The sequence below is a fragment of the Hirsutella rhossiliensis genome (assembly GCF_020360975.1).
Source record: "Hirsutella rhossiliensis strain HR02 chromosome Unknown scaffold00002, whole genome shotgun sequence".
Classification (NCBI taxonomy): Eukaryota; Fungi; Ascomycota; class Sordariomycetes; order Hypocreales; family Ophiocordycipitaceae; genus Hirsutella; species Hirsutella rhossiliensis.
The window spans coordinates 5,980,649-5,993,074 of record NW_025408668.1 but is presented as its reverse complement, the minus strand read 5'-3'; the positions used below and the strand labels follow the sequence as shown (position 1 = coordinate 5,993,074).

General features: G+C 56.4%; 3 protein-coding genes across 3 annotated transcripts; 1 reads left to right on the top strand and 2 right to left on the bottom strand.

Moving 5' to 3' along the window:
• Positions 1-4,129: 4,129 nt before the first annotated feature.
• On the top strand, positions 4,130-7,030 carry HRG_02312 (rab-GTPase-TBC domain-containing protein; the record flags this gene model as incomplete). The annotated part of the gene is made up of 6 exons (XM_044860783.1): positions 4,130-4,222; positions 4,340-4,619; positions 4,692-4,944; positions 5,011-5,917; positions 5,967-6,908; positions 6,968-7,030. The coding sequence occupies 6 exons, from the start codon at positions 4,130-4,132 to the stop codon at positions 7,028-7,030; spliced, it is 2,538 nt and encodes an 845-aa protein (XP_044724416.1).
• Positions 7,031-7,618: 588 nt separating this feature from the next.
• Positions 7,619-8,306, bottom strand: HRG_02311 (ribosomal protein s8e domain-containing protein; the record flags this gene model as incomplete). Its single annotated transcript, XM_044860782.1, has 2 exons — positions 7,619-8,175; positions 8,243-8,306. 2 exons carry the CDS (start codon positions 8,304-8,306, stop codon positions 7,619-7,621), a joined length of 621 nt encoding a protein of 206 aa, XP_044724415.1.
• Positions 8,307-9,180: 874 nt separating this feature from the next.
• On the bottom strand, positions 9,181-11,682 carry HRG_02310 (uncharacterized protein; the record flags this gene model as incomplete). The annotated part of the gene is made up of 1 exon (XM_044860781.1): positions 9,181-11,682. One exon carries the CDS (start codon positions 11,680-11,682, stop codon positions 9,181-9,183), a length of 2,502 nt encoding a protein of 833 aa, XP_044724414.1.
• Positions 11,683-12,426: the final 744 nt, after the last annotated feature.

Genomic DNA, 12,426 nt, shown 5'->3' with positions numbered 1-12,426 from the left:
TAGCCTCAAATACCAGAGACCAGGGCGATGGAGGACGGAAAAGGGCGAGGCAGCTGGGTGGTTGGTGGGGGAAACAGGTCGCCGATGATGCTGGGACACAAAGTTCGAGAACGAGTGCAGGTCGTTCAAGACAAGCTTCCCTGAGCGTCAAATGGGCGCAGCGGGCGATGCCGGCGAGATAGACCTCGTGCAGAACTCACGAGGATGCGTGCGAGCGCGGAGACCTGGCAGTGTGAGGAAGAGGCGGAGATGTGGAGGAGAGAAGATGCGTGACGGGAGGGAAAGAAAGTGCTTTGCTCTGCAGGTCGCACGTTCAGTGCAGGTTCGGGCAGAATGGTCGGGTGGGTCTTTGCGTAATAGGCGGGCGGTGGTGGAGCGGGTGCCTAGGGGTGACAAAGTTCCGGTCAATCCGGCCCACCCACCACAACGCCGCATCAGAGCCCTCTTTTCAACAGCACATTACTTTGCCAAATGAAGGTCAATTATGAAGCCGAAGATATAAATATATAGAGAATTGAGTGGAGATTATTGTTGTTTCGGCTAGTATTTGGTATACCAGCCACGTGCAGCCACAACAGCTTGAAGGCGCCGAGGCATTGATTCTATTAGGTGATTGAGGGTATCCTCTTCAAGGTCTTCCCACGCTCCAACCGCTGCAAAACAGAGCTTCTGCTTGGAGCTATAGTTCTTTGGAAGGTCTGAGAGCTCAGGTGAGTCTCCATAATGCTCTCTTTAAGCAGCTTCCATACGTTTTCTATGGGGTTTAGGTCAGGTGAATATGGCGGCCAGTCGACCAAATCTACCCTGTTTTCTTCGACCCAGCAGCCAAGCCACGCCTGCACAATGGCCGCCGTATGTGTTGAGGCGTTATCTTGGGCGAATGTATAGCCTGGCTCTGCAATTGTAGGTAGGCTTTCTTGTAAGGTCTCGAGCACACGGCGTGCAGTAACGCCACCACGGGCTGAGTCGGGGTCTCCTAGCATTGGTGTAAGAGAAGTCCGCCGATTAAAGGAGAAGCCGCCCCAAAACATCTGGGAATGTCGAGTAGGTTTTCCTCTTGCTTGTACGTTTTTCGGATTTAATCTATCCCCCTTTTTGCAATTAGGAGGATTTTTGAAGTAAGGGTATTAAGACGTACTGAATTGCAAAACCCACTTCTGTCTCTCGCCGTCCCCACGAGCGATTGACGTCTCATCAGAGAAAATCCATGTATGCCAAAAGGAAGCTGGCTTTTGATGGTATTGTAGTGCAAATTGTAGCCTCTTTGCAGCATGTTCTTCTGTTAATTTTGGACGTCGAAGAGCGCGTACATGTTGTATGCCATGGTGTCGAAGGTACCGTGTTAAAGTACGTGTAGAACACTCTAGAGAAGCCTCACGAAGAAGCTGAGCATTCGAGATGAAAGGGTCTTTCGCGATGCATCGAAAGATATATCTTTATGGGTGTCATTGAGCTTTGAGGGTCTCCCAGAGCGCGGCAAAGATTTCGCACTCGACTGTGTCCTGTAACGCCTGACGATTCCGTAGACAGCTCTAGGAGAAACGTCCTCTTTGACGCCGACGAGGGCAGCTGAGAAGCCGCAATCAAAGAGGGTCACAATCTTCGTCCTCTTATGAGGGCTCCAGTGTTTTTTGGGCGTAATTGGGCTCATTTTGAAGGCATGATGGTGATTTGAAGAGGAAGGGTTGGAATGTGGGAGCGCGTACGCGACGCGCTAGCGTCATTGACCGGAACTTTTGTCCCCACTGTAGCAGCGACTAGCTGCCAGTGCTCCATGACCTCACGGTGAATTTGTTAGTGCGGTGGTAGGGGGTGCTTCACGGAGCACTGGTCGTCGACGCTGTGTTTAGGTAAGCTAGTCCCGCACGCAGCCCCCACTATGAGGAGCGGGCGCGCCTCGGGTCAACTTTGACGCGGCTGCATGCCACTCCCACAGCTGCATGCTCAACTCCGCGCATACCTCGTGCAGGTTCCGACTTTGTGCCTTCGAGTGCTGTACAGAGTACGTACAGTGCCTATGTTCGCGAGGACGGATTCTGCGTCTAATCCGAGCAGCAACCGAGACCTTTGGCTGCAAGTGCCACGTTGCTGCTCAACTACCATACAGTCCGTACTTTGCACGCAAGACCAAATATTTACCACCCGTGGCTTCCGCCGTTTCCACGCCTCGAGCATGCTTGCGTGACGTTGATTTTCGCCGCCTACATGTAGCATGCATAGTCCGTCGGCGGAGTTTTCGCGGGTTGACGCCTACCGGGGCGCTTTTGAGTTATGATCCGTGAATCAAGGACGGATACAAGCCGCGTTCCAATAAGTTCAGGAGCAAGTCTTCTGGATGACGCGCTGAAGAGAACTGATACTAATAGACCAGGCGGCGAAAGGGGGGGGGGGGGGGGTAGTTACACACAGCTCCCCATCTAACTAGGTACCTAGGTACCTGAGAGCGAACCCAAGTCAGGAAGTACCCAGCACCGGTTTCGCCGCATGCCTGATATCCACCACAGTACGTCTGCGAGGTGAAACGACGGCCGCTGATAATAAGCGCATCCGGGCTGCTGTAAACCGGCATTATCATAATCCTTGGTGGCGTCGAATTGGGTTCTCGATGTCACGAAGCTATACAACGTTGTGCTTTTGCCAAAGGGTCCTCTTCTAGCGCCGCCAGTCGTCCGAACATTGCCAGAAGGACGGCCTTCGCATTGATCGACACGGATTTTCCAGGCATTAATTCCGCGAGGCTGAGCAGAAACGGTTTGCTTAAATGCTTGGTAGAGGCTACGATTAGGCGGCCTCTCCCACGCTTATTTCCGAAGGATAAAGCATGTTCCTTGAGTGCGTCGACGTTCCACTGCTATCCGTACTCTTACTTTAAATAGATGCAGCCCGCGCGGAGCGTACAGTACAGTGCAGCACGAAACAGTGTGAAATCTGGGTTCACTACACGGGCCATCATGAGACGCGGACTGAGCAGGGCAGAGTCTGGTTGTGGAGGAACACGCATTGTTCCATCAGCCCGTGGGACGAATAGGAGCGACAACCGTTGTCAAAGTGCATTCCTCGCGCGCCGGGCCAAAAAAAAGGGGGTCGAGGGAGAAGTCGGTTATGTACAAGCTTGGCTGGACAGTGGCGGCAATGGCCCCTGAGCCCCCTGACATGAGCAGACGGTCTCCTTGCCGAAGACGACGAGGGGGGTTGTTTTTGTCTCGTGCAGCCTGCACCTCAAGCTGGCTTCAAAAGACCAGATAATCAGTGCAGTACATGTACAAGTAGGTACTGCGAGGCAGGGACGCAAGGCTGCGCCTCGGCGAGGGTGGCCCCTGGCGGTGCCCTACGGGTGAGAGGAACGGCGCAGACGCTGCATCACGCAGGGCAGTGCTCGCCTGGGTGGCAGTAGGCGCCTCCCCAAGTACATACTGTGCAAAACTACCTTACTGCCTCGGCACTAGTAGATCGCTCCAAGGCATGTTGATGCCTCGAATACAGTAGGAAATAGAGCCTCTCATTCTTGATACTGTGCTGGAATCTACTGGTAGGGCTGCTGAGGCAAGCACCTGCTCTCGCGGGCAGGTGCCTTTCACCAGTAAAGTGCCGCCTCGCCACACGTAGCACGGAGTGTTGTTGCCGGACAGCCAGCCAACGCGCCACTGTGGGTACGTACCTGGTGCCGCTGGAACCCCACCCAACACCCGTTGTTTCGCGGTTCCTGGTGGCCAGCGGCAAACAAAGTCCCTCTCCATTGTAAATAATGAACAAACGTCAAAAATAACCTCTCATGCTGCGTCGAGGCCCACGGCGCGTGCCCCTAATCACAGATCGTCTCGTCGTCACGAACAGCAGACTCGACGCCGGTTCCCGCCCGCCACCAGCCCCTCTTCGCGCCCTCCCTCGAGAACCATCTGACAGAGGCCCCAAGGCGACGAGCAACTCGATTGTGCTCAGCACCGGCATCCTTTTCCAACCACAGACACGCTCGATATCGGCATCCCACCATCCACAATAATCGAGAGCCTCCCTTCCTCCTCTAGTCACGACCGCTCTGGCGCCACGAGGCTCCCCTCGTTGATGGCTGCCGCCCGAGGTCATCCAACTTCACACCATCTTTGAAGCCCTGCGAGATATCGAGGGAGCAATGTCGCAGCAGGGCGACGACGCCGTGTCGCTGGCGCAAGAGCCCCAGGACAACAACGGCGAGCTGAGACTGTCGACTGCAGACGAGGACATGGTACGTTCACAACTCGTCGCTCCCCCACCCTTTCTTGACTGGACGCCGCAGTTGCACGACAGCCAGCGCCTCGGAACGTGTCCCTGTAGCGCTGCAAATTGAATGCTGACGAGGCAGGCTGTCGAGGAGCACGACTCGTTTGAAGATGCCGTCGACGCCGTGTCCGTCCGCTCCCTGACCAAAAGAGCCGTCTCCGTTACCGTCTCCAAGAGCCAAGTCCCCGGCGAAACGGACAGCACAGAAACACACACCATCGAGGCCGACCCGCCAAGCCCGGCCGAGTCCCAGGCCAAGCGCCAGTCCCGCCGTCCATCGTCGCCGCCCTCCAGCCGCATATCAGACGCCTCGAATCTCGACAATGTCAACCTGGACGACGAAGCAGCAGACAAGACTCAAGGTAACCGTCTCTCTGCCGGCCGCCCACGTGGAACTGCCCCTTTGCCGAACCTGGAAGCTCATGTTCCCGCAGAGCCCCAGAGTCCTGCCGACAAAGACCACCAGCCCGGCAAGAAGCTATCTCTAAATAGCATCACCGGAGCCCTCCCTTCCATGCCCTGGTCCCCTCCAGCAGAATCGCCCTCAAAGAGCTCCGCGCCGTCAATGGCCGCAATCGCCTCCCCGCCACCACCAGCAGCCCATCCTCCCCCACCGACCCGAAAGCTCACCAGTCCCTTTTCGTGGCTATCTCGAAATACCTCAAGCACTAAGGATAGGGACAGCCAGTCATCGCCCCCGACGCAGTCCTCCCCCCGAAGGAACACGGCGAGCTCTGTTGCAACCATGACAAGCAATCCGGAAATGATGTTGAGCAGACTCGAGGAGGAGAACGAGGACGGCGCCAATGGTTCGAATCGCGAGAGCCTCAAAGACCGATTCAAGGCATTACGGATGCAGGAGGAAGTCAGCACATTGCCTCTGGGAGGAGACAGTGACAAAGCCAGCGATGCTCTGGGCCTCGTCAATCAAAGCGAAGAAGTCCCGGTACCCCTTCCTTCGCCAGTCCCCGGCCGCAACGATGATCTGGCTCCGGGCACGGTATCGGGTATCAAGGCTGGTCCGTCAGCGATGCCGGATACTCGCGTCGACTGGGACCTATGGCAATCCGTTGTTTACGAGGGTCCAGCAGCAGTGGCACGGACGAGCGCTGAAGAACTGAACAAGGCAATTGCGATCGGTATCCCGAACGCTATTCGTGGAGTCATTTGGCAAGTTCTGGCCCGAAGCAACAACGAGGGTCTCGAGTCAGTTTACCAAGAGCTTGTCGCCCGAGGCACAGACAAGCACAAGGACCGGCACAGCAACAGCACGACGGCAAGCACCATCAGCAATGGCAGCCTCAGCACACAGAGCGGTGACGCGGTAGTTTCCTCGGCATCGTCTGTACACTCGGAACAGTCGGGCACAAACGGGAGCTCGTCCCCGAAGGTGGACAAAAGCGCAGAGGTCGGGGCAAAGGAGCAAGCGACCGCAGCCGCAGAGCGAAAAAAAAAGGACAAGGAGGCCGCCGCGGCGCTGCAGAAGCTGGAGAAGACAATACGTCGCGATCTTGGCGCTCGCACGAGCTACTCCAAGTATGCGGCCGCTGCCGGGCTTCAAGAGGGCCTATTTGGCGTATGCAAAGCCTATGCTCTGTACGACGACGCCGTCGGCTACGCCCAAGGCATGAACTTCCTAATCATGCCATTGCTGTTCAATGTGAGTGTCGATGTCGAGCCAATTGGCCCAGATGCTGACCTAACCACAGATGCCGGAGCAAGAGGCTTTCTGTCTCCTCGTTCGTCTAATGAATCACTATCACTTGCGCGACCTGTTTGTTCAGGACATGCCCGGACTACACATGCATTTGTATCAGTTTGAACGCCTCTTGGAAGACATTGAGCCTGCGCTGTACTGCCATCTGCATCGACGGGGTATTTCGCCGCATCTATACGCCACGCAGTGGTTTCTGACGCTCTTCGCGTATCGCTTCCCGCTGCAGCTGGTGCTTCGCATATACGATCTGATTCTTTCTGAGGGCCTATCGGCAGTCCTTCGGTTCGGACTTGTTCTCATGCAAAAGAACGCTGCGACGCTACTTGGTATCTCTGATATGCAGCAGCTCACGACTCATCTCAAGGACAAGCTCTTCGACGTGTACATCGACAAGGATCCGAGTCAGGGGAGTCTCCTCGAGAATGGCTTCTTCGGCAGCTCGAGTTCAAGCCAGGACAAGGAGGTGTATAGGGCAGACCAGTTCGTCCGAGACGCATGTGAAGTCAAAATGACACCCGAGACCCTGAAAATATACACCGCTGAGTGGGAGGAGAAAACGAGGGCCGAGCGCGATCGGGAGATGGAGCTACAGGAGCTTCGGGCTGCCAATCAAGGCTATGCCGTCAAAGTCCGAAAGCTCGAGGAGCGGGTCGAGGTTTGCGACCGCGAGCAAGCCGCCCTGGCCACGGAACTAGTCCATACCAAGGTCAGCAACGAAGAGCTCCGGGACGAGAACGAGAGCCTCAAGGGCCAAGTTCGCGAGCTCAAGGTGGTGATTGAGAAGCAGCCGGCCGAGATCGAGGAGTCGTGGAAACTGGAGAGGGACGACTTGATGAAACGAAACGAAAACGTTCACGTTGAGAATCAGAAGCTGGAAAAAGAGATGGCGGAATTGGAAGAAGAACTGGTCCAAACCAAGATGCAGTACGCCGAGGTAAGACGAGCTGGATGCACATTTATCAGACCTTGGGCCAATGCTAACTCTGCTCGCAGATCAACTCCCAACACGAGACGCTTACTCGTAAATGGTCTGATCTCAGGCGCCAATTTGCGTAACATTGCAGATAAATCCCTTCACGTCTTGGGCCACGCAGAAAGTAACTGACTTGTACTCCTATCGAAACATTCGCGTACAAATTATTCCATTGGGGCCCTTTGCCGATTTCTTCTCTCCATGTTTCATTCTCCCCCTCCTGATCCAAGACTTGGGTTAGCTGTATGATCTAGCGCAGCATGTTCTGGGTGGTGGGCTTTGACGGCGGACAGAAGGCGGGCTGTTGCGCGACCAGGGGAAGTTTAAACGTGGGAAAGAAGAATGAAATGACGTACAGGTGTATGTCTGGTGTCTTGGAAGAAGATTGAATCCGCAAAACAAAAGGACTTGTTTTCACGGCGCGGTGACGTGTTAGATGCCTGCCTGTGCCGCTTGCTTTGGCGAGACATTGCGCAAAGAAGTCAACGGATCGCCCAAGCCAGATAAAATGCCATGGTCACGAATCCTCATTGTATGAGATTTATTTTGCAATTCCCTGGGGCCCCATTCCGACGTGAAGCTCTTGATGCCCTGAACTAAGACAAGACCACGAGAAAACCGTATAACACCATGCCGAGAAGGCCGACAACCACCGACCACCCTGCCTCCGCTTACTTGTGCAGCTTGCGCTGGTAGAATGCAAGTTCCTCGCCCTCCAGGATGTAGCCATCGCAGCGGCCCGACTGGCCGGGACGGCTGGCGATGATGGCGAACAGACGACCGGCCTCGAATTGTTTCTCGAGGGCGGCGTCGACCTTGCCCGAAGCGGCGTGTCTGGCAGCCTGTTTTTTCTCGACCGACTTGCTCTTCTTGACCTCCTCCTCGACCTTGCCCTCCTTGACAGCCTGGGCCTTTTGACGTCTGCGGCCGATGCTCTGGCCGTAGTGGGCCTCGAACCACTGACGGAAGGGAGCGGCGTCGACTTGGACGACGGCGCTGCGGGTCAGGGTGTTGGTTCGGACAAGCTCGTTGTTGGAAGGGTGGTAGGCGACGGCAATGACACGGGTCTTGCGCGTGCAGCCCTCGGAGGCCCAGGCGAAGTTGCCCGAGTCGAGGCGGAGGGCGCGGTACTTGTGGTTGCCGCCGCGGGTGCGAACAGTGTGGATGCGCTTGGCGCCAATACGGGTATTGGCGCCCTGGCGACCAGCTTCGAAAGCGCGCTTCTTCCCTGTTGCAGAAGGTCAGAACGTATGTCCCAAAGAAGGAAGCATACGGGCTTTCGAGTTGTTACGCACGGTAGAAGGCGCGCTTGGCACCGGAGGCGGAGCGCTTGTGGCGGGAGTCGCGCGAGATACCCATGATTGCGAGCTCTGGAGGAGAGGAACAGGTCAGCGTTTATTTCGCACGACGAGGAGTCGTCGATGGGGGCAGGCGGGCAGTTGGGGAGACGGGGCGGTCCGGCAATGAGAGGGCCAACTCCAATCCGGCAGCCCGTGAACGAAATCGCAATGGATCGAAATCGTCCGTAATCGAGCGTGATGATTGGGAGGCCATCATGGCAGCCATAGTGTTCTCGTGCGGCACCTCGGGGTTTCTTACCTGATGAAGTCGGGGATCACCAGTGCAATCGAGTTGGCGGGTTGTGAAGGGGAGTGAAACTTTACGCTGCAGCAAAGCAGAGCCGAATTGCAACGAAAATTGTGGTTGTGGGCATGGGGCATTCGCTAGCTCGGGGTACGTACCTTTGCTCAGGGCTTCACGGTTCGGGAGGTTTTTCCGACCGACCGACGGAGTTCGCGGAACCATCTTACTAAGCAGATGCTCTCTTGTCTCTACTTTGTGCTGCCAAGCGCAGTCAATCACCGTCGCCAAAAAACCGAGTTCATGTTTGGATTCTCTATTCTACATTGCATGCTCTCATGCGCTCACTATCTGGTGACGTGACTGCCTTCTTTATGTTCTTTTTATTACATCTTTCACCTCAGCACCGACACTCCATGCAAAGGTCCGTTGGCGGTCCCCCCCCGCGACTCTCTCTGGGCCCGCGGTGATGGCCTCAAAAACTCCAGAAAGCTCCAATTATCCTGCGAAAGGAGAAAATCTCGAACGCTCATTTGATCGACCAAGCAAACCACCGTTGCCCGGCGTTTATCCTGTGCCAATTTCTTGGGCTGCTTTAGTTCGTCCCATGTTAGCGAACCCTTCTCCCGAGCGATGGAAATGCGAAACTTCTTCACTGATTGCCTTGCTCCGTCGACATCCTTTTGGCTGAGCTGCTCTGTTCATTCCAAAAACGACGCACAAAACTGCGGACTGTGGTTTGTGAATCTTCGGGCAGCTCGCGGGACCTCGGCTTAGACTCGGTGTCCTCGGCAGGCAAGGTCTTCGCGTCATTGTCTTCTCCCGCAGTCGACATATCGGGGGGAGAAACAGGCATGACGAATGCTCGATTGGGGCTCACGGCTTTTGCCTGCCAGCGTATGGTGCCATCGGGATGGAACACATCCGCATTCCCTGCTGCCAAAAGTCTCGGATCGATGGCATTCAGACGAGGCAAAGGCAAGCAACGGCGATATCTCCCTGCTCGTCTCTCGCCCTCTTCCTTCAGCTCGGTCAGGGACGGCCAGTCAACGCGGGCGTCGCTCTCTCCAGCAAGGTCTTCGCTGAAGCAGTTATCCGAGGCGAAAACAGGCGATGCTCCGTCTTGGAATCGCCTCCCCCAAAGCAGCTTGTCAATCCCTGTGCCAGTCCATTTCGACCCCATCTGCAAGAGGTCTTTCCTGATCTCCAGCTCTGCTATTCGTCTCCTGACTATTCGCGTCAACTGCTTCCTATTCTCCTCGGCCGTTTCTGCTTTAAAGGCTGCCAGCTCTGTCATGCTTTGCGGAATGCAGGGCGATCTTTCCGCCCCTATGTGCCGTAGGTTGTTCATCATCTTCGAAAAGGCCTGGCGTTCCTTCATTTCCTCGCTCACCCACCTCTTCGAACTTGTCCATGATCCCGGCTCAAAAGCGGCGCGTGTGCGAGACGACTGAGCCTCGGCTTCGGATGCTCTGGCTACTTCTCGACAAGCGGCCGTCTCGGCAGAAATCACTCGAGCATCAAAGTCTTGGGAAGATACGTCGCCGAGCTTGTGGTCATTTGCAGAAGATGCATCGTGTGGTTGCGGCGCATCAGGCGGCCCTGGTGAGGCAATGTGGTGTCGAGGTATTACTGCTTTTTGCACGAAGCCCAGCTCAACATCTCGAGGGTAGAGCGTGCCACGACTTTGGAGTTCATCATCCGTCCGTTCACGACTGTGATTCGGCGCAAGTGTTTCGAAATTTCTCAAATGTCGACGAAACGTGTCTTGTTGGTTCTGCTTCGTCGGCGGAAATGGGTTCTGATGGTCGTCAACTCCTTTCTGCGCCATGGGCTTACCATGCAGGGGCACTGATGTATCTGCCAAGGCAGCGCGGTCGCGATCCACCGATGCCACAGATGACACCTGCATCGGGCTATGTGGAGACATTCCCGGTGCCGAGTTCTCCATCGGGGGAGCTGACGCCAAGGCGGTCGAAATCGGGGCTGAAGATTGAAGTGCCGGTCGGGGGTCATTTCGCGGCTGGACTTGCTGCAGCGGGTGTTCATGGGAGCTCTGCAGCTCGCTGCCCGGGTCGAGACGGTTCTGCGAAGGGATTACTTCATTCCGGTTATCGCCGAGCTGAAATAGGTTGACATCCTGCTGCAGCCGTTGGCGGCGCGTCCTCCCCGAGCGCGAGAGTCGGCAAGTCGACCGGTCTCGCTGGCTCCAACTCTGCAGATCCGAGCCTGCTCTGGCTATGGAGGGCTGGAGCGGAGGCCAGTCCTCGTCCGTCAAGTCCAAAGAAGAAGGCACATGCTGGGCGCTGGGGATATCGTAGGTGTCGGGGCCGGGCTGAGGAGGCACCAACGTCCCTGGATATGGCATCTGCTGCGGTCCCGACGCTGCTAAATCTTGCCCATATGCCGGCCGAGGCGGGGGTTGAGGGCTTCGAGCTTCGACTTGCTCCGCCAGCGTATAGCCACGCCGGAGCGCCGACGTCGCCACTCCCATTCGCACTGTTGAGCTGTCGGCCTCTTGGTTATCTGGAAAGAATTGATCATGGTGTTCGAAGAGCCCAAGGTGTTCCATGCCGGGATAATACTGGTGCACGGCAGGGGTCCATTGTGTCACGGTGCTGTGACTCTGTGCCAGGCTCTCTGTTGTGTACGAGCTGCCCGAGTCCGCTTCGCCAACCCCTAAAGCGGGTCGGAGATTGAGGCCGACTTGGGACGGGACAGGACGTGTGTTTCTCCCGTTGCTCTCTGCCATCAGACTTGGAGCGTCATCTGGGACCTCGATGCCGAAGCTCTGATTCGTGAGGTTGAAGGGCGCTTCCGGGAAGCGGTGAGCAGCTTCTTGCCAGTCAGGATGTTTGATGAGAGGATAGTGCTGATTCCAAGGGTCATTTGGTGCGCCCTGGCCGCCGACACCATCTGGAAACAGCGCGTTTCCGTCCTGTGCAATAGCGAGGTGGTAAGGATGTGCAAGATGCGGCCGAAAGAGTTGGCCGGTCGATGCCGAGCCAATGGATTCTTGCTTAAAACGGTACACGGAAGAGGGTGCCAGATGACGAGTCTCCTCGGCCTGTTGTTGAGAAGATTGTGTTGCGAGCTGCGACATTCTGGTCTTGGGGCTCGTTAACGGAGTGAACTCGGTCGCGAGGGGATTCATGGCTGACCCTCGGTGCAGCAGCAGCTCTTGGGAGCTGAGTAACGAAAGCAGTGACGGTCCCAGAGGGACGAGAGCGGGCGGAGCGGGACTCTCCGATGGAAGCCAGGTGCAAACACTGAGGCGAGGGTGACTGGCAAACCAGGCTCCCAACCCGCGGCATCACGTGTGGCGGCGATGAGGCGAAGACAAGAGGACGAAGCAATGTCCCGCACAGCGCAGAAGATCGGTGAGCACGGCCCTCGGTCAACGACGACGACGTGCGGTATGCACAGCGTACCGTGGACGGATAGCGGCGTCGGGATGAGAGCTTGGTGGGAGATTGGGGCGGCGATGGCTCAGGGCGAAATTTTCACCAGCCAAGCACGTGTTGACCTTGGCTGAGGTGCGAGAAACCAAGCGAGAGTGACGCACGTTGCACGGGGGGTAAGAGAAGAGAGATGGGCATCGGATGAAAATTGACGAGGCGCTCCAAGGAACAGAGACGGCTGCGGGGGCTCGAAACCGCCAAAGACAGTCTTCTGGTGTTGAGCCAGGAGGAAAGTGAGCCAAGTTGAATCACAGCTTTGGAGTCTGAAGTGATGGGAAAGCATGGCTTGGGAAGAGAGCCGACGAGTGAAGCCCTGGTCGCTGCCCGGCAACGGGGAGGGTGCTCTGGGCCACGGCCAGGGACCAAAGCCGCAGCTTTCCGGCCACTGCCTAGGATGATTTTATAAAAGGCCAAGATCCTGCGATTGTGTCGCAGGA